At 42.4% G+C, this 21,411-nt stretch overlaps 2 protein-coding genes across 2 annotated transcripts in view; one reads left to right on the forward strand and one right to left on the reverse strand.

The window, feature by feature from the left end:
* Positions 1 to 43: 43 nt before the first annotated feature.
* NUDT6 (nudix hydrolase 6) lies at positions 44 to 13,101 on the reverse strand. The gene is made up of 5 exons (XM_075708928.1): positions 12,942 to 13,101; positions 12,257 to 12,460; positions 7,108 to 7,163; positions 3,989 to 4,043; positions 44 to 432 (listed from the first exon to the last, which is right to left on the reverse strand). The coding sequence occupies exons 1-5, from the start codon at positions 13,099 to 13,101 to the stop codon at positions 44 to 46; spliced, it is 864 nt and encodes a 287-aa protein (XP_075565043.1).
* The window catches only part of AFG2A (AAA ATPase AFG2A), a 204,519-nt gene continuing 196,192 nt past the window's right edge, over positions 13,085 to 21,411 (forward strand). The window contains 6 exon segments of the mRNA XM_075708927.1: positions 13,085 to 13,108; positions 13,110 to 13,326; positions 13,872 to 13,996; positions 15,185 to 15,342; positions 18,603 to 18,661; positions 19,816 to 20,451. Of these exon segments, the coding sequence (XP_075565042.1) occupies positions 13,100 to 13,108; positions 13,110 to 13,326; positions 13,872 to 13,996; positions 15,185 to 15,342; positions 18,603 to 18,661; positions 19,816 to 20,451 (1,204 nt within the window). The 5' untranslated portion in view covers positions 13,085 to 13,099.

Below are 21,411 nucleotides of genomic sequence, written 5' to 3' on the forward strand. Positions count from 1 at the left end.
AATTCTAAATTATTAATATAATGAAATGTGAAATGTATTGCTATCATGTAATGTTTCTATAGGACTCGGGCAGCTCCCTGTGGTATAGTTTGTAGAACAGGCCTGTGTAGACAGCTGGAAACTCTCTCATGGTAATATCAATCTTATCAAACCCTTCCTGGTATCCGTAAAGTAAGAGTTTAGCTACGCTGCGGGTGATGGGAGTAGCGTGTTTTGTCCTAGCAAGCTCGTCGAGGTCCATCCATTCGCACCTCAGGCACTCCTGCTGGCAGAAGCTGATGTTGAAGGAGGAGGGCTCCAGGCGGCAGATGATGTACATATCCGACTTGCCGAAGGCTCCGGGGTGGTTGTGTTGCTGTCTTACGCTTAGGATGGACTTGAACTCTGACTTAATGCCAGTCTCTTCGAAAACCTCTCGAACTGCTGTGTCTCCTAGGTGAAAAGAGCAATCCTTAGCATACGTATAAGAATAGCTTAACCCTCTTTAAACCTTTTGATCGTGGAACGTTCCTAACCCGAAGCGTTCTCTCTTCTGCTTCATAAGCTTTTCAGAACGTAAGCCTGCTTGTTTCGACACAAGGTTAAGCTCGGTTTTTGGTCCCTGAACAAAACCAATTGCTACATGCCTCTCTTGCGTATACCCTACAACATGATGAAAATAAGAAACTTTCGATAATACTGTACAGGGTGTGGTTTTGAAACGGACATCCAGATGGGCACTGGCTCCACTCATCTGACCCGAGCCAGCCCTGCACCCTCGTTGCAGTCCTTTGAACCTTAGCCCCCGTCTCTCTCCTTGCCTCTACCCAGTTTCAGGTTCAGACCCTGTGCAGCTGAACACCTGGACGTATGTCAGATCACTTGATCCAGATCGCTTAGTTTCACTGCACTTTGCCACAAGGTCTAACAAAAGGGGTACAACTGTTGTTTGCAGAAAGTGAAAGTTGGCACGAAGTCCTTTTCAAAATGGATCTTAAGCGTCTAGTGACGTTCCAAATATGCCGTAATACCAGCACAGCACGTAGCCTGTTCTTGCAGAAAACACGCTGCGTCCGTGCTGCACGTGTACATTTTGTGCACGTCGACCAAAGCGATTTAAGCGTTAACATTCCTCATGACAAAAGCAGCCGTAACTCAAGGGTCGGGGGTGGGTCTGTGTGCTGCAATTACAGCCAGAGAATTACCCATCTAGCCAGTGCTCTTCAAAAGAGATTTTTCTCTCGAATAATAACTTAAATTGAAGAGCCCCAATGAGATTTTTGGTACTCCACGTATTTCCCCAAATTCTGCAGTTCTGTAGCAGTCAAGTCAAATCCTACTTGCCTGGGATAACTACTGGTAGGTAAAATACTAGCTTTTTCCAAATCTATGTAAACTCATAGTTGTGTCTTGTTTGAGTGGTAAATGCATATAGCTGTTTTGCGAGGTTACCTGCTTCAGTTAGTTCATTTTCAGTAAGAAAGGAGTGTGTTGGCTTACTGCCAAAAGCAAAATACATTTTACAAGGCTTTATAGAGATCTGCCTTCCTACGGAAGCTTGCATCTTGACACGTCAGAGGTGAACAAGGCAGACATTTGAGAGGTAGTTAAAACCAAAACGATTTATCCAGCAGAGGCCAAACAAGTGTACGTTAATGGCCCTGATTCTGCACGTACTTCTGCCTCAGCTCAACTTCCATCTTGCAATGGAACGAGCTGTGTGACGTTTACACCAAGTACATAGAGATCTTTGTGGGATGGAGACCCATTAATACACGGTGCCTGCGGAACATTCCTGTTTGTGACTTTCTTACGGTATTAATTAGTTAAAAGGCTGCTGCATGTGGGGAAGAAGTACATGGGGGAAGATACTCGTTTACCATTCCTGACCCTTGGAGAGCCTGCATTTGGTGTTGCCCAGAGAGGTCCTCTGGCTTAAAATAGCGGTTGCAAAGCAGACTCCCTGTGGCAAGGGGTTTTATTATTAGGCAAGGGGCTGTATTACACAAAAGTGGTCAAAAAAGGTAGACAACTAAGATCGTGAGGAATGCTGAGGCAGGCTATGGTAAGAAGAATGAAACAATTAGGGATTTCATTTAAGCTTTGAGCTTTGCTTTTAGATAATGTGCCTTTTTGTGTTTCCCTTTTATTTAAATGTGTGTATATATATTAAAAAAAATATCATGACAGTTAAACTAGAGGAAACACTAGGGCTTGGGTTTCAGAAGTATTCAAATACAAAAATGTGTGCACTTTGCTTAGTCTGCATTATGAAACTATTCCAATTACTTGCGCAAGTCAGTTTGTACTCATTAAAGTAGGCAGCCGTATATTTTGTCACTTCATATAATCACAGGATCTTCAAGCATTGTAATTGCAATTTCTAACTGTAATTTGAAATATAGTCCCTGGAATGACTGTGAGTTTATAAGGTTTGACGTAAGGATAAAAGAAGTAAAATTAAGCTCTATTATATTTTATGCTTCACTAATTTATATCTTCTTGTAATATTAAGATGTGATGCAGAGAATCATAACTTTTATTATTACATAGTTTAGTAGTGACAGGAGGGGAGCTGTAAGAGACTTGTTTCCTCCCAGGTGTTTCTCAATTCCTACATCCAGGCTCCAGCCCAAATCTCACCTGTTACCTGAGGGATGGCCACTGGCTTACTCAGTATTCCTCTGGGAAAGCTGCTGCCAGTGCTGGTCTTTCTTTTCCCTCAGTACAAAAATCCCTCTGGTATCTCCTAGAAGTGAAAGGGAGCCTGGCTTGACAACAAACACGGTGTTTGGGATTCTTCTGAAAACATGAATCCATTTCACGATGTTACATGTATTTGCATTGTCAGGCAAATAATTTTGATTTCTATCACCGTGTTTGACAAAAAGACTTAAAATGTGACTTACGAGTTATGAAAACTGTAACTCGGCCATATCCCGCTAACTAGAGACTTTCTCCGTGTATTGAACTAATGAACTGGAATACAAGCCCTCCACACGTTGTTGTAGGAAGACTGCTAAAAACAGTAGATATTTCTAAGGTACAAAAGAGTCAGGAAACCTGGGCTCGATACCCAGTTTGTCAGAGCTGCCGCGTTGCTCTGGGCAACATTTTTGAGTTCTGCATTTTTGACTTATTGGAAGAATATGGTCATATCTGAGTACTGGTGTGGGGCTAAATTAATGTGAGCAAATGTAACTTTTGAAAACAAGGCCTGCCTAATAACTGCAGTATAACTTAAGAATTAAGCAGTCTGTGGAGCATAATTTTAAGGGGTGAGATACAAGGAGAAAAAGCACGATTTTCTCTCTCTGCGTAAACACCCTTGTTCATTCACCTCTGAACATGACTGCAGCAGCGTTCATCATCACCCCTGCCACGCTGGGTAGAAATGACGGGGTTTCCTCAAATCAGCATTTTTTTTTTTAATACAGAAGTGCCTTCTGTCTCTGGCTGAAAGTAGGTGCCCTTGAGGCTCGGGCGCTGCACTTAATGCTGGTCCTGTGCCAAAGAGCTCTTAGTCTAAATAAATCAAATGAACAGGGGTGGAAGGAAGCAAGTGTATTTATTTCTGTTTTGCACATAAAAATGGAGAGTTGGAAATTTTTGCTCAGTACATCACTGAGCTCACTGCCCTGGATTCCAGCGTGAGCTGAGGGCTCGCTGTTTCAGTTTTATTTGGGTTATATACTGATTACCTTAATCCTCTGCACTGTTGGCTCGTATTACAGCACAGCCAACAAGCCTATGAAAAACAAGCTGGCTTCAAGCACTCATTTAAGAGAAATTGTGGAAAAGGGTAAATGTTATAAATACAAAGCTTCTCGGCCCCGAACGTAATGTTACCCCATTAGCATTAAGGTCATGGGATCATGTCACTTCATCTATTCCCCATTAATTCAAAAGAAGTGATTAGTCATAGGAGCGATGCGGGTCACGATGTATTTCAGTACTGTTAATGTCTTTATAATTCTGTTGACGTCTGACCTGTTATCCTAGGACTTACCAATGTCTTCGCCTGGATTAGACAGACCTCCTGGAAATTTCCACGCATTTAGAGTCTGTTTTGGAGGAAAAAAAAAAATTAATGAAGTATGCAGCCTGTTTTGTACTCTCTAGTACAAAGGAGACAATTAACACGTGACTTTTCGTTGTTGAAGTTGCAGTATTGTAATTACTCTTACAAACATCAGTAAGGCTTTAAACTTCTTTGTTCTTGCTAATGTGATGATCAGAGATATCTACAGTCTGTATGAAATATTGGAACAAAACATCTACTGATTGAAAATACAAACTGTCTAACAGTCATTAGACAACGTTGCTGCTAGATAACTAGATAGAGTAGTTGAATATTAAAAAAAAGCTGCTATAGACTATATAACCTTATATTTAATCACTAATGTATTCCACTTCCATGGTTTTGGCTTTTAAAAATGTATATATATTTAATCTTACAAACAGGTATTATGATTGTAGTACTGTTCTATACTGCACTGGCTTTAAGATGACGTGTGTCTGTAATAACCATTCAGTGTAACTTGTCATTTGTTTTCATGGAATACAAAAATTGAGGCCTCGTGTGTGATTTATATATGGAAGCATTTATTGAATTGCAATAAAGTTCAGTACTAAAACCAGAATGTGAAGTGCAGACTTGGTGCTGTTATTGATAGTGGTGAAGGAGTCCCAGTTCCTACGCCTCTTGCAAATGCATAAAGATTTGTAGGCTTTACCTTTCATCAATGTACTGTTCTTTTTCCTTCTTTCCTTATTAAAAGTTTATGTTAAGAAGTTGTTAACCTTCAACTAGAAATTAACGCAGTAAAAAGGTACACTCTGGAAAAAAAAAAGAGGCAGCTTTTCTTGTATGTGCAGCATAGAGAGGGAAGTCGTGTGCTTTCCAGTGATTTGAAACCCCACCGACTACACTGGAAAATGTTTGTTTTCTGGGCACTCTTAAAGGGCTTGGATAGGAATTTAAAGTAATGGATTAAAAATAGCCCAGATGGAAAATACATACATTTGTCTGTTGGCTTTCAGATTTGCTTTCAGTTCCTGGAAATCTTTCTTTGTGGGCTGTGGAATTGTCCTTTCATGATTAAACCCAAACAGCTCTTAAAATTCTACTAGCTGTTTAATTTTTTTTTAAGCTTTTGGAACATAATTTGTATTAGAAGTCACCATATCAGGGAAACTGCTCACTTCGTGGGGAAGGAGAAGGGAGAGGAGTGGTGGAACTGACAGTGGGAAACAGACACTGTCTGAGCCAATTTGCTTGCACTGGAATATTTGTTTACTGCGTAAGAAATCTATGGGTATTCACACACCTCAGTTCTTACACTTAATTTTATCTGCTCAAGACAAGAGAGTTGTAAAGAGGGGAGTCAGAAACAATCACTTTTTTCCTTTCACTTTCCTCACTCACTGTGGTCAGTGTCAGCTTTGTTCCCGAAAGGGAAGCTGAAATAGCTGACCTGGAACATACCCATCCCACTTTTCAGAATGAGCTGTGGAAGGAAGAGTGGTGCCAGGCTGGTCCTCTTGCATTTTGGGGCCAGAGGCTAAGGAGGTGATGTCTGGTGAGTGTGGAATTGGACCTAGAACCTGAATAGCGCATCGGCTGTCTCACTGTAAAAACTGGACAGAGGTATCTGCGCTTACAATGGCTGCGGGTGAGCTTTAACAAGCATTAAGAAGTCAAACCTTAAAGCCTCCCGAGCTTAGGAAACTGCTATTTCCTTCTAAATAGGCAGCATGGGCAATTTCCATTATTACTCTGAGACCTGTTTTAAGATCTTTACTAAAAGGTAAGCATGCAGTTTTGTAATTTCTTTGTGCATGAAAGGAAAAATAAAGGTACCATTTCTAAAGTTTACAATGTGCTGCTCTGTTCCTGGAGACTCACTAGAACTGGAACCGCTTTTGGAGCCTATAGCTTGCATGCTGGATTTATGCTTTAACTGGTAATTACTGAATATAAGCCTGAAGGTCCTGCTACAGAGAAGTCCTTGAGATTTTTACTTTATGGTAAGTAAAAATATAAAATTAATCGTTTACAGGAAACAAGAAAAGGGTGTTTCTCTTCCTCTGAACTCTTGAGTTACAAATTCAACATGTTGTATGATTGAACCTGCCTATGAAAGCACCCTTTCACTGATGTTCATTGTGTTGTAGTTACCAATGAACTGAAGCGATGTTTTGGGTCCTGGGAAGAAATCTCTTAGTAGCTATTTCAGGAAAGACAGAAAAATGTAGCCAGTGAGATTCTGGCATAGTTTTAACTATGTAAAATGAAAATGATGCATCCAAGTATACTTCAGTTAGCGTATGCAAGTTTTGATTGTTTCCACGTTAGAATTGCAGTTAATCTCACTGTACTAGAGACACTTTAATTAGCAAATGAAAGCATAAAGGGAGCTAAGTCTATTTTAAATGGCCTAGCAGAGGCAGCTGCTACTGAGCTAGCGAGCTTTCTGCACTTGCTGTATTAAAACCTAGGTTAGCCTGATAGAGGCTGGAAGACGTTACCAGTGATGGATGCTTGGTTACCTCAAGCCACATCACAGGAGCCACCATCGCCACACTAATGCTCTCTGGCTTGGCACTCTCGGTAGCAAAGTCAGGCGCTTCCGTTTGTGAGAAATTAATGATCTTTACACCTGCTGTACAAAGGGGGGCTCCAGGTCATGGCCAACCACGTTATTGCATATTTAAAGCCACAGATACGCCTGGGATTTTTGAAACCAAACAAAATCAGAAGAATTCTCCCAAAACCTGCTTTAAGCCATGGGGATATTCCAGAAGTCTGCATGGATCCAAACACAAGATCAGGGATTCTTGGGTCAGTTACAGGAGAAGACAGAAAACTCAAAGCAGAAAGGATGCTTAATTCTGCTGATTCAATCCCCAGTTATAATTAACAACAAAGCTGTTGATTCTCATAGTCGATTTTTTTTTTTTCCCTTCAAATGCAATACAGCGCTGTGTTGACAGATATGTTCCAAGACACAGACAAGTTAACTATCACAATTCTGGACTGGAATGAAAAGAAAAAGATCATTTTATACTATGGGGTAGGCTTATCTAAATGAACTTCTCTATTTTATAATACTGTAACAAACTTACCCTATTTCTGTCTTGTACAACCAACACCTTTCCAGTGCTTTCATCTAAAACAGCACCTAGTACAGAGATAATTTTGACAAAGATTAAGTGTTAGACAACTACGTTCAATCTTAACAGCCATAATTTCACATGTTTTGATAAAGCATGACAAACCCCTAATGATACTCGACTTACAGTTAGTAAGATTTGTCTGGGCGAATCACAGAAAATGGTTTGTCGGTGGAAAACTGATACACAACAAAATATGAAAAAAAGGTTACGTATCCTGTATAGTATATATAATTAGTTAGCAGTACCAAGATAAATACTTCCCATGTTTAAATTCCAGATTAGACAAGAAGTGAAAAGAATAATTTGCTTGTGTTAATCTTACCAGAACTAAAGAATGCAAGATCAAGACATCTTCCAAATAATCTAGCACAGCTGCTTGCTTCAGCAAGAGATGTGCCTGTAATCTCGCTCAAATAACAGAAATTTTTCCAGTGACTCTGGCCAAGTAGCCACGATGGGCGAGAACCCTTCTCCAGTGAAATTCATGACCGAATTCCTGCCTGAGTGTTTTCTGGTTAATAACACACAAGGTTTAGTACTCCATGGGCTGACTGTACTGGTAATGTTCAACGGGTTGACTATCAACGCATACTGTACTACCCAGCTAACAACTCATGATAGGAACTGCACAGTAATCTGAGTCAATTTGTTAATCAAAAAGCATTGCTTCCAAGTGGAAAAGTGACGCTTTCACTTGATTCATACATCCTGGGTGTTTGGGTTTTTTTTACTGAAAAGTTCAGCTTTCCCTTGTGTCATCATCTCAGCCCATGACTTTGTTCCCGCAGATTACAAGTTTTCCTACTTTTAAAATCCAAGTGCTTTCATGTTTAACCATCACATCACACTCATTGGTCATACTTTCAAAATGTCTTCCCTTTAAAACAGGTATTTTTCTCAGATTTTGAAGTGCGCTGTGGTGAGCAGAATGAGTACAGTGGTGCAACTTACCAGGCTCTTTCCCACATCAGTCATGCCTGGGTTTCAAATTAGTAGGTAATGACAAAAAAATGCTTATATCATTTTACAGCAGGAGGAAGAGTATATGGACAGCTCTGTGATGATATACGCATCTAAAATGCTATGGGGAAGTATTTCCACAGAAGGGAATTATTAAGGAATGAGTGCCCAGCTCAAAACATTCTCTGGTTTTTTAATAATACATGGCAGGCTTATGTGTAGGAGGACTATTTAAAAGATGAAATACCAATCTTCCTTCAAGATATGTCAAAGGATGTGCTTTAAGAGGGTAGTCACATATCTGACTCCCCATGGCTTATGACTTCACAATTTCATTCCGCCTGTAAATATTTAGCAGAGTCCAGGTCCAAGTACTGTACTGATTAAAAGAGGGAACAAAAGGAAAGCAGGAGCAACTTTGATGCATGCTGTGATTACAGGGATTATTTTCTAGAAAAGACATTCGCCAGCCAAATGGGTTGCTGAGACCAAGGAGGACTGCTGAAGAAAGGAAACTGCAGTTTGAATTAAACAGAAAGAACGTTTTTCTCTCCTCTGCTCCCCAGAAACCGCTGCCTGTGAATGTAATTTTTGGCAGTGAAATTCTCTGTGAGATATCCAGAATCTCTGCTAGATGATACCGAAATCCAAAGGAAGAAGAAAGGAAAAACACCATTGGGATTTGCTGTCTGGTCTCATTTTCCCAGCTGTAACTCAGGAGTCCCTGTGCTGAAGCTCGCTGGGCCAGCCCTGGTTAGTGTCAGGGAAATCAGAGCTTGGCTGCAGGCTCTGAACTGTGGTTTTGAAAACTCCCTCTTGCTACAAATGTGGTACCTGGAGCTTTAAATCATCCAGCGCCAGGATGACTTTCTGGAAAGGTTTACACTTGTAACCTAACCAAGTAATCGCTATTACAACACCGCTTTGTTTTGCATGTTCTCTTTTGGGAAACAGGTTAAGAAAATTATTAAAAAAAAAAAAAAAAAAAATCCCTTAGACAACTCCAGACAATGAGTAACGGAGGGGAAAAAATATCTTCATTCTACCTGTTTTATTTATGACTGACGTAAACATGTATGAACAGATGTTCAGCATTGAAAAGCACGTGTCATCCACGTAATGAGCACACACGGCTGCTTGCATTGTAAACATCAGCAGACAGGAATAGTTATTACTTTGTAAAACAACTTGGGAACTGCCTTTAAATCACTTCTGATTCCTTGGACCATTATAACCTATCTAACTCCATCTTCCTGTGCAGTCTGACATTTACGCAGCTGCTCATTTTACACATTTCCTTAAGCAACAGGACTGGCCAAGGCTGATGATCACGTGTGTGTATGGGTGTGTGGAGACCCTTCTCCCTCTTCAACTCCAATGACTTTGTTTCAACAACTAGATTAAGGTAGGCAGCACTGAAAGTAACAGCCGTGTTGTAAGGCTCATACTACACGTGAGGGAGAAGAGAACGGCTTTTACTTTTCCTCCTCTCCTTTTACTTTCCTTCCTCAACTTGTCTTCCTATGACATCGTTACATGCCATATTTACAAACACGTCACTTTCTTTGGAAATGCTTTTCACAAACATCATAATCATTTCATACACCAGAAGATTTTCTGTACCTTTACATATTTGGAAAATCCTGCCGCCTACAAACGGATGCAGCAAGTTAGCTGGAAGACACATCACATATTCCACTATTTCTAAACAATAATGGCCAAGCCCAATGAGTAACGTTTGCTACTCTCTGCTTGGCGACTCTGATCTAGTCTGGCAAAATATGGCCTGACCTTGCTTATTCACACCTTTGTCATCACTTGGCTGGATGATGCCGAGGCGCTCGTCCTGGCTGCGCAGCGTTCACTGTGTGGGAAACTCCAGACAGGACGAAAACCAGCTGCTGGTCTACTTGGCAACACAGGCTCGCTACCTGCCGTCTGCTCCCTGTGCTGGCTTCCCGCTGGCTAGCAAACCACTCTCAATGTCTCCGCTTTTTATTTTCAGGATGCTCGAGGGACTAAATCAGTATTTAACTGATTGGCCACAGCTTTGAGATGCAGACTCTCATCAGCAGATTTGCTTCTCTTTACTACAGAAACTTTCTAAAATACAGTTTTTTGTGCAGGAAATAAAAATGCCTAGGGTTTGGCCCATATACACGATACAAATGCACATATTTAAATAACTTAATATTTCGATAAAATTAATTAAAAATAGAATGAAGTCCTTCCACTACCCAGGGTCTCCCTCCTGAAGTAGAAAGATAATGGAATAAACATATGCCAGGTGGTATCCACACTGCTTAGTGTATTCTTGGAATGTGTTCGATCCACTGAGAGCGAGTGGAGCAGAGGGGAAAAAAAGAAAAATTGCAGTCATTATTTCACACACAGAAATCTGCTTGTTTACCTGCACAAATGCCTTCCTTACGTCTTTACCTCTTTTAAAGAAACTCCAATTAAAAAAATGTACAGGTTTGAAAAGTGGTAGCAAAGAATACATACATTATATGTTGTGCAGTTTTTAAATCTGTGCAAGAAATTATGAACTCCATACACCTGCATTTATGAAACTTTTTCTTTCCTCAAAGTTTTTTCCTACTTGCAGAGTGCCAAGCGTTTATCTCAAAGTGCAACAGCAAATTATGCTTTGAAAGTGCATTTTTTGATATTTTCAAATGTGTATTTGAGACTTTTTCAAAACTACGATTTTTCTTATATTAAATCCTTCCTGATAACCATCAGGGTCACAACATATCTATTAGATGCTTTTCCTCTAAACAGCACTTTCAGCTATGCAAAACCTACTTCAGAAAAATCCCCTTTCAGTTAATAATCTTTCCTCAACCACGCAAGTTGTAACTGTAAGGAGTAACACGGTGCTTTTTTCTAGGGAAATGCATTATCGTACTCGATTTTAATGCCACATATTTTAACGGTGAGGTTTTCATACCTCAGGAAAACATGCTCTAACATGTCCATTGAAAAAATCCAAGCCTGCCTTCAGCTTCTACGCTGCCCTCTGCTGGCTTTGTCACTGAAAACTCCCGCACCCAATAGAGGCAGCACTGCTCTGTAATTAAAGGCTTTGTTTTTCCAAAACTTACTTTCACCTGACCTGCTGCTACCTAGAATAATCCAGCTTTTATGAGTCCTTCCTAAGCAGATTTTTTTCAAATTGCTATTTATGGGTCTTAACACCACTTTGGTGAAGAATTAACCTCCCTGCAAGTCAAGAACAAACTAGTCAAGCTTCTAACGGGAGAGATTTACTGTCTCTCTGCTCTAACTGCTAAGCCTTAACATAGCCTTTACCAGATTGCGAGGGGTACTTGGCACTGCTCCAGATTACAGGAGATTACTGAGTGATGGGACAGGTAACTGCCTATCTGTGGAAGACTGTTGAGAGGGCAAAACCATTCAAAGCTGGTGAAGCTGAGTTCAAGTTGACTCATCACCAGTTCCTTGTACCGCGCTGTATAATAAAAATGGGACACCATCTTATCTAGTTCCTTGGGAATTTCCTCAGTTTTTAGAGCAAATCCTTTCCAGCTGTGGTTGTGGGAGGTCTAGATAGGCAAGAGTACGGTATCCAGATGTTTGTTTGTAAAATATACTTGTTTGGGTTGTGGACAACCTCTGTTGGGTCAACTTTGCCCCTTTTACAAACCTTAACTTGAGTGATAGTTTATGCAGATGCATATATTAAGCATCTACAGTAAGGACAGGGAGCAGAGAAATTATTTTTTTCCTAAGAAGTTTGTAGTTACTTTTTTACTTTTAAAAAACTGCTTGAACCTTGAAATCCTACCTCTCTCACCTGCAAGGTGAAAGCCAAGACACATTTCTCAAAATTTGTGAGGTAAACTTTAAAGCTTCAGGACCACGCTTTCTTCTCCCTGAGCTGTTTACCATTTTCTCAAACTGGAATAGTTTTGAGAAGCCTCTGTCTTTGTTGGCCTGCTTTTAGGAACACGCGTGGCGGTACAGGTGCATTCATGAACAACACGCTTTACTTTACATGTAGCTGGTTTCCATACGCTGGTCGTGCAAGAGGACCAGCTGGTTTTCTACCACACCTGGTCCTAGAGACTCGTTCAAAAGGCTTTTCATGGGTCCCACTGCTTTTGTAACTAACCTGCAACACCCAGCTGGTGGGTGGCGTACCCCGGGAGCCTGCTGGGCCCTTCTCCCAGCCACAGCGTCAAGGTGGACGAGCGCTGCTCGGCGTGGTGGAAGGCAAAGCCTTGCGAAGCGGCCGCCGCCGCAAACCCGCTCTGGAGAATGGGGACGCGCAGCCAGACGGCGACGCGGCCCTCCTGCCGCCACCGGGCCACCGCGCCTGCAAGAGAGCCAGGTGAGGAGGGCGAGGGCCGCCGCTCGAAGACCCCCGCGCTCCTTCTGCTTTTACGCCTTGTCGCGCACGGCGGCTGGGATGAACGCCTTGAAGTCTTGTGTTTTCACCTCATTTACCACGGGGCCAACCCACCATCGGTGCGAGGGACGTGTCAGCAGCGACAAGGGGAGGCACCGCCAGCTCGGCGTTTTACGTGGTGCGATTTAAGCGTTTGCACGCAAAACGCTTGCTTGTAGGTTCGGATCTGCCATAAGGCACGGGGGAAATGGGTCTCTGCTCCCTCCCGCCGACGCCCTCCACCACAGGGCCGCGGCTGGCGGCGTATGTGAGGAGGCCGCCGAGGAGGCCAGCGGAGGCGGCTGAGGGGAGCTCGCCGAGGGGCTGAGGCGAGACCCGCCCCCTCCCTTCCCTCCCTCCCTCCCTCCCCGCCCGCCCTGCTGCCCCGGGGCCCCCGCCCGGCACTTGCCCCGCAGCCACCGCCCGAAGGCGGCCGGCTCCAGGCGGAGGGGCCGGCGCAGCTCGGCCAGGTCCACGCTCACCCCCCCGAACTTGTCCGGCCGCGCCCGCAGCCCCGTCAGGGCCCCGCCGCCGCGGGCCCGGCGCAGCGCCCGCCACAGCCTCACCATGGCGCTGCGGGGGCAGGGCCGGGCGGGAAGCGGCCGCCCCCGGGGCGGTGCCGGCCTCTGCTCCCGGAACGGCTCGGCGGCAGCCGGCGGGCAGCATGTCCGCCTCCTCCAGAAGGAAGAGCAAGGGGCGGCCGGGCCCGGCCGGCGGCTGCTCCCCGCGGGCCGCCGCCGCCGCCGCCGAGGGCGGGCCGCTGGTGCTGGGCGTCGCCGAGGCCGCGGAGGCAGGTACGGGGGTGCGGGCGGCGGGGACGGGCTGAGGGCGGCTCGTTTAAAAATGGAATCCCTGCAGAGCCGGGCTCCCGCTCCCCGCGGCTGCCAGAGCGGGCCCGGCCCCGCGGCGGGGCCTGGCGGGCCCCAGGGGCTGCCCCGTCCCCTCACGGAGCCGGGCCCCGCGGGACCGGGGGGGTGGGGGTGTGTGCGTGTCTCTCAGGCCAGCTCGGCTGAGACCCCGTGAAATTTGCTTTTTGTTACGGTGTCGAGGAGTAGCGAGCGCCGCAGAAGGGTCCCGCTGGTAGCTGAAACGGGGTGGAAAATCCAGCAAGCAGCAGCGGGTAACCGCGGGGGTTTTCAGGCCTGCCAGAACCTGCCCCCTTCCAGCGCGGCTTCCCCCCGGGAGGCTCCGTGGCTGCCCTCAGGGCTGGGCGCTGCCCCTCACAGAGGGCTCGGAGGGGGTTTGCTACTTGTGTTGACAGGGCAGCGCGAGAAACACATCTTTTTTTTCCTACCGATCAGACGAATTCAGTGGGTTTTTTTTCTCCCGAAAACGTTAGGAGATGACCAAGTTCCAAAAATGCTGCGAAGAGCCCTCGCCCAGCTGTCGCTGAGCAGCATGAAGTCTGCAAACATATGCATAGGCCGGCCCGTCCTGCTCACCTCCGCTGATGGGCGACAGGAGGTGAGACTTTCTATTTTATTCCTGCAGGTGCTTTTCTTGTGCTTTTATTGTGTTTCTGTTGTATTCAACAGGGACCAAAATGGAGCACGTGTTGAGAAAGGAGCATGCGTTGAGAAAGATAATCAATGTGCTTTTCTGTATTTTCTACGCTTGTCGTGGTTTAGCCCCAGCCAGCAACTCAGCACCACGCAGCCGCTCGCTCACTCCCCCTACCCCGATGGGATGGGGGAGAGAATCGGAGGAGTAAGAGTGAGAAACACTCCTGGGGTGAGATAAGAACAGTTTAATAATTGAAATAAAGTAAAATAATAATAATAACAATATAATAATGATAATAATGATACACGAAGCAAGTGATGCACAATGCAATCGCTCACCACCCACCGACCGATACCCAGACAGTCCCCAAGCAGTGATCGCTGCTCCCCGGCCAACCCCCCCCAGTTTAAATACTGAGCATGACACCATATGGTATGGAATAGCACTTTGGTCAGTTTGGATCAACTATTCTGGCTGTGCCCCCTCCCAGTTTCTTGTGTACCTGGCAGAGCATGGGCAGCTGAAAAGTCCTTGACTAGCATGAGCAGTACTCAGCAACAACTAAAACATCAGTGTGTTATCAACATTCTTCTCCTACTAAATCCAAAACACAGCACTATGCCTGCTACTAGGAAGAAAATTAACTCTATCCTAGCCGAAACCAGGACAACGCTGTAGTTACATCTTTGTTCTCAGTACTGGAAAAAAATCCATGCTGCTGATTTTTTTCAAGAAATTTGTAAGTGGTGTGTGTGAATATATGTATTGTATATTATATATGCACATGTGTTTTACTTGCAAAGGAAGAGTATAGGCCTTTATTCTTCTTTCTTCATTGATTTGTAGCATTTCCTAGTCAGCACAGTGCATGCTTTTGTGTCATCTGCAGAACATGTAGAGTCCTGGTGGAATTTTTTTATCTCCTTTGTAGGCAAAATGTGTCCCTTTCCATCTTGAAAAGTGTCTTGGATCATATCTTAAGAACTCAGTGCTACTTGTATCTTATTTTGTGGCACCAGGTTTTAACTTAATCCTTCTTCCCCCTCAGCTTACGTTTTTCATAACAAAACATTGCTTGCTTTAATGGGAGGACTTGAAATGGGGCGGAAAATCTCAACTGACAGTTTTTTGCTTTGAAACTCTTCCTAGGTTTGTACTGCTTGGCCCACCACAGGCTTTCCAGGTGGGAAAGTTGGGCTGAGTGAAACCACCCAGAAGAACCTGAAAGTAAATCCAGGTGATGCCGTCACTGTGCAGCCTGTGACTGGTGCAGTCATCCAGGCAGAGGAAGTCGATGTAAAGTTGAGGTATGCAACCTGTTACAACCTAGTGACGTACCGGGAGGTGTCTGCTTTGCACCGCAGGCTCTTACCCTGTAGAAGATGCTATGTTTCTCTCTTGCTTTGATGGAATTAGTACCCAAAGTCAAACATTTGCAGATGTTTGTTAGGATTAAGACTAACGTTGAGTAACTGGTGGCTAACTGCTACCTCCTCTGTGGGCAGTGGAGTGGCTCAGCTGTTTTATGAAATCTCAACCAAGGAGTGGTGCTGGTGTGGAGAATGTAATGACACTAAGCTCATTAGTCTTAAGAGATTCTTCATTTTACTATTCATTAATTTAACGTAATGACAGCCCAACACCTCCTGAAGCAGGGGTCAAGCTGCTTGTGTTGCATTTGCATTAGGCAAGGGTATATAACTGCACGATCAAGGCAAGTTCTTTAAACTTGTAAGTTGCTTGTAAAGGATGAGGGTGATCTCTGCACATAGAGTTGATGTCAGGTTCGAAGGAGCCCGCATTGCTGCTGTTGTCCTTAGCAAGTACACTGCAAACTGCTATCTGAGAAGCCCTTGCTGAAAAGTCGTGTTGCCGTTAAGAGAATTACTGGCTGACAGGTTGGGGAGAGTTAAGTGATTTTTTTTTTTTTTTTTTTTTTTTTTTTTTTTAAACCACTGCTGAACTTCAAAACTTCACCTTTGTGTATGTGTGGTTTTGTGCTCCGCTTTTATTTACTGGAATATTTTTTAGGATTGGAAACTTAGAGATGAGTTTGGGTTTGTTTGGGTTTTTTTTTTTTTTTTTTAAATTGAAATTCACCCAGAAAAGGGAGCAAAAGGTGCAAATCGCAGTTGTCTTGAAATCGTGAAGGCTTTGAGAAATTAGCAATTTACTGATCTGCTGAATGACTTCCTATATTTGTCATTCTCATAAAATTCCACAGAGTCAGTATTTGGGTTGATACAGAATCTGATTATAGCTATTTCCTAAATAAAGTTATTTTACAGTTACTTTTGAAAGTGTCCCAACACTTTAATTTCTATAAATTAACTTCACTTCCCTGTCAAAACTCTGTTTTCAAACATGGCGTTGTCATTGTCCATTTTAAGGGAGAGATGCTGTTTTCCAGCATACTGACTCTCAGAAGTGTTGGTAAAGCAATTTTGCCTTTTTTCAGTAATATAACCAGTTTAGCTGTAATTATAGTTTTAGTGGCTAACTTGGCTGCGCATTGTGTGCTGACTTCCTGGCATCAACTTGCTTTGCCCTCCATGCCTCTTTTCTCACCAGAAAACGAAAAAAAAAAAAAATCTTTACGGCTTTTTGTTATTTAATCCTATAGGAAGTTTTGTTATTATTATTATTATATAATGTTTGGTTATAGAGGTGGTTGAAAACACTCATTTCATTAAAAAAACAACTCTATGTTAAATTAAATAATTAAACCTAATCTATTTATATTTCCCCATATTAATATGCAATGCATTCTTTCTTTAAAGCTGTGACTTCTACTGAAATAATAAGCTGAGGATGAGGTCAGAGGAATTGCATGTAACTTCTGAAATATTTATGATTACAGTAATTTTTTTGGAAACTGTTCCACAGCCAGAGTTTTCCCTCTCACCCAGTCAATAGTCAGGCTCTGAGGATTGTTATACATATGTACCAACATGTTAAAAGTCATATAAATGACTGCTTTTCTAGAATTACTCTAGGAGAGAAAACATGAAAACTGCAGTTGGTCTGTTTTAAGCCTGTTAATTTACTACAAACCATAGTGCCATCCTATCATGTAAGAATAGAAATTACTAAAAGAATAAATGGAAATCCCATTATTCGAGTACTGCCTAGGTTTCTAGACACTTTACAGGTGTAGCTCATTCTCTGCAAATTAATACCTCTGGGGAGTTGCTTGCATGCATAATTTAGCTTTTTCTTCCAGTTAAAAAGTCAATGCCCAACCTCAGACCCCAACAACATAATTGAGTATGTGTTTACTTGTTAGGAATGGCTATGGTATTTTGAGAGCTCTCCTCTAAATTAGCGTAGTACTCCTCTTTCCCTCAAGTTGCTTTCTTGATCAGTAGGATTGAGAAACAGGTTTTTATTTCCAGGTTTAGAGCTCCCCCCGTTGATCACACTTTTATTTGCAGCAGCTGTATCTGCCTTAAATGCCTTTGGTGCTGCTGCTGTTCAGCTCTTGGTGTAATGCTTTTCGTCATACAGGTATAAGTGCTTGCAAAGGTTGTGGGCATTTGTCTGCCAGGTGGATGTAGTGAAACCTTTATTTTGTTGTGAAAACAGAAGGGCTAATGTGTGAGGCTCATACAGATTGGCTGAGGGGGGTAATTCCTAAGGAATCAAAAAAGTGGTTTAATGGGCTTTAATAAAAAGTAAAGCCGCAAATGAAACAGGAAAAAGCTTGTACAGATAAACTGTCAATGAAAAATGATTGAATCGCCACAGCCTTATACGTTGCAGTGTGTCCAAGGATCAGGGAGAGTTAACGATGTCTGTGCTCTCGGCGAGTTGTAAATGTGATGTAAAGTGAACACCAGAGAAAGACATTCACATAAGACACCTTTTGCCTCTCATTTGCTTTGGGCTAAGAGCACGCGTGTTCAGTCGTGTGTTAAGTCCCAGTGGTGAGATGGTGTTTGAGAAGGTGCTGTAGGCCTGGCCAGGGCTGGTGGGGAAAGAGGCTTAAGGCTTATCTGTTGAGCCACTTGAACTTGATTAAATAAAAGACTAGACAATGCATGGTGGGGAAAACTTGTACTGTTTTGATAGCGGATGTGCAGTGCTTTAGACATGCACAGTTTTGCAAGTGCCCAGGGTGCTACTTGAATGAATAAAAGATGTGTATGTGTGTTCGCAGGGCTGAGAGAGACCTACCTTATCTGTAACTTTTTCAATTCAGTAAATGTCGCAACAGCCATTCTGCCTGGTGAGATGAGAAGCAGGCATTCCATATTTGTAATCTTAAGAAATGATAAATATAACTTAGGGTATTGTTTATTACAGCATTTTCTGTGGAAAAACTAACCCAAAATTAAATATGTATGCTTCTTTTGTTACCATGTGTCTGATATCTTTTAGAGTTAAGATATGATCTGAAGACTGTAAAGTTCTCATCCTTCTTTTCTGTTTGTGGGGTTAAATCATATACTGTAAAATAGGTGGTATTCATCATCCTGGTGCCTTAGTGGTGTGTGCTCTGTTTTGGTTTTGAAGTAGTTACTGCTTGGAAAAATATATATTTTTTTTTTTTTTCTTCCTACCACAGGGACAAAGATGCCACCATTAATGCCGAGGAAATGTCTGTCTGTCTACTGAGAAACCTAGGTATAAGTTTTGTTGCTTCTCTTCTGACTGTTTAATTTTTGTTGTACGTTGTCGAGTTTTGGATAGAAAAGCACACGGTTTTCTCTTATGTTCTTAATCAGGGCTTATGGCAAAATGGAGGATGTTATTCTGCTCGCTTCTTTTAGGGATCTGTCATCTTTGGGCTAAATAATTTTGCCATGCTGTAAATATCTAATTTGCATGAGTTGTGATTCCATTCCTTCTGTCCATCATACATATTGCTGGTTCAAGTTACGGTTGTTTAGCAGTCATTGCTGGCCTTCTGGCTGATACTGTGATGCACTTCAGAGTTTACTTGCACTGTGAAGAAAGAAGTGCAATACTACACATTAAAAACAAGATAAGGGATCAGTATTAACATGAATTCCCATACTCTGAATCTTTTTTTTTTTTTAATTGGTGGTAAATAAGCAAAATTGCTCTTTGTTGGGTGGCAGATATGTATAAGTAAGTCAAAAAAGCAAGGTAAGTTACTCAAGGTAGTGCTACTCCAAGCACTCGCTAGTCCTGCTCAAAGGGAATCTTCTGGTTTAGGAATTGATGACAGGATTGCTATGCTAAGAAGCAGGAAACATGAACTGCATTCCAAATTCATGAGTTTGGCTGGAAATAATAAATCTTGTTTATATTTTTGCCTTTGGTTTTTTTTGTGCCTGTAGGGTGCATTCAGATCACATTGCCTAATCTTTCTCTGTCAGTGCAAAGGCTAAAACCTTACCTTTTTTAGGCCAAGACTCTCAAAGAAGGTGGGCTAAACATGAAATATTGTGAACCTATAAGGCATATAGCAAATACAAAATTTTTACTTCTTAAAGTACTAATTCCATAGTCTCCTTTTGCATGCTGTATGAAATTTAAAAAGCTCAAATTAATGATGAGCTTAATATGAGAGATTACATATGATGCAGACGAATGTTCATCCAGTAGTCTGCTGGTGTACAAAAGGATCATTTAAATTACCTGAAATTACCTAACTACCTTTTGTTATGTTAATTTATAGCACTCTTTAGGCTTCCTGATAAAGAATTATTCTGATACAAGACTGTCTGAGTGTTATTGCTGCCAAAGAAGATTGAAATTTCTTCTTATTTGTCTTTTTTTTTTTTTTTTTTTCTTTTTTAATCTTCTCATAGATGGAAAAATAGTTTTACCGGGAAACCTCTTGGCTTTCACTTCCTATGGCAAACTTTGTAACATCGTGGTGATGAAAGTGAAAGGAACTGATGGTGCAGAGCTGACTGCCCAGGGCAGTGCTATTTCCAGTGATATGCATGAGCCAGACCTTGAAAGATCCGATTTGGAGACGAGTACGTTAGATTTGTCCGTACAGCTCGGCAAGATGGACATTGATGATAGTCCAGAGGTTGCATCTACGAGCACACCAAGCAAACCGATGGATCCAGGTTCACCAGTTACACCCAGTTTTCCTGTGGCAGCCAGTGGTCAAGACTCTGGTCAGGGAGATAAAACCTACAGCAAGGGAGATGGTGCAGACCTCACTGACGATTTGGAGTTGGCTGGGAAAGGAGGCAGTGAGGGAGTCCCCCTAACTGGCAAAACTGGAGCAATAAGCAACACAGACGCTTTCTATTTCATTTCTTCAAGAACTAGAATCAATTTTATTGAAACAAGGACCAGTGTAGCTGAAGATGGTGATTGTGAATCCCGAGTTACCTATGATATGATAGGAGGTTTAAGCAGCCAGCTCAAAACGATTAGAGAAACAGTTGAACTGCCCTTGAAGCAAGCTGAACTGTTCAAGAGTTACGGTATGATGCCCAAGACTTGGCTTTCTTCATTTGATATTAATTTTTTTTCTTTAACGTTTTTTTAAAACCAAGTTATTCCAGGAATATGCAGTGAATTTTATCTAACACTGATCTGGTATACTTGTGTGTCCAAACAATGTCAAACTGTTTTATAATTATACTGTATGGATACTGTGAAGATGTTATGATTAGCTTGTGTGAAAAATAATTGAGTAGGAAAGAAATATGTGTCTCGAAGAAAATTCAGGTATGTATAAGCAGAATTTATAGCAAATAGGAAAGACTTCTATACTTGGGCATTTGAAAGGTGCAGATGTTTGTGTCATCATAAGATTTTAATTTGTATTGGTAGAGTCAACTAATTATATTTTTTAAGTTGAGAAAAACTCAGATTAATTCTTCTGCTGTTTTTATCCCTGCGTTTTGTAGGGTTCCTGCAAAATTTTAAGGAAGTGTTTGAGGCTGTTTAGTCAAACTGCTCAGTGTGTTTAGTATGGAATTACAGGGTGGAAAGATGAACACGATTACTGTTGCCATATATAAAATTATATCTAACTTTTATATGAACTTAGAGGATTTTTGTGACAAAGAAAAAACTCTGTACGGTGTATTTATCACAAACGGCTATGTACATAAAGCAGGCATGTCTGCTCATTGTACTTGTCTAGGTGTGCATCACTGTGAGATGGGGCTCTTACCTATAAATATTCCTTTAATATCATGTCTTTGAGGCTTTTTATTTCTCTGCCTTACCTCTTCCCCATGTAGGCTTTAGAGAGGAGGTGATTTCAGTGATGACTGGGACAATTTCCGTAAGACGCGGGTGGCTCTTTTGGTGCGTGTTGCTTGGGCGTGATCGTCAGGTGTCAGTGGGATGGTGTGAGGCGCCGTCACTCGCATGTGGTCCAGCTCAATTTGCTGACCTCCAACGTCAGCATCACGGCGTGGTTTTGTGTTAGC

Source organism: Pelecanus crispus, chromosome 4 (genome assembly GCF_030463565.1).
Source record: "Pelecanus crispus isolate bPelCri1 chromosome 4, bPelCri1.pri, whole genome shotgun sequence".
NCBI classification, from domain to species: Eukaryota; Metazoa; Chordata; class Aves; order Pelecaniformes; family Pelecanidae; genus Pelecanus; species Pelecanus crispus.

Bases quoted from the DNA above. Each gene is read 5' to 3' on its own strand.
- NUDT6 (XM_075708928.1), bottom strand. From the start codon at position 13,101: ATGGTGAGGCTGTGGCGGGCGCTGCGCCGGGCCCGCGGCGGCGGGGCC. The intron at 4,044-7,107 runs GTAAGTTTGTTA...CCTCCAAAACAG, and splicing joins TTGTACAAGACAGAAATAGG to ACTCTAAATGCGTGGAAATT. The intron at 433-3,988 runs GTAAGTCCTAGG...CTTTTCACCTAG, and splicing joins TAATCCAGGCGAAGACATTG to GAGACACAGCAGTTCGAGAG.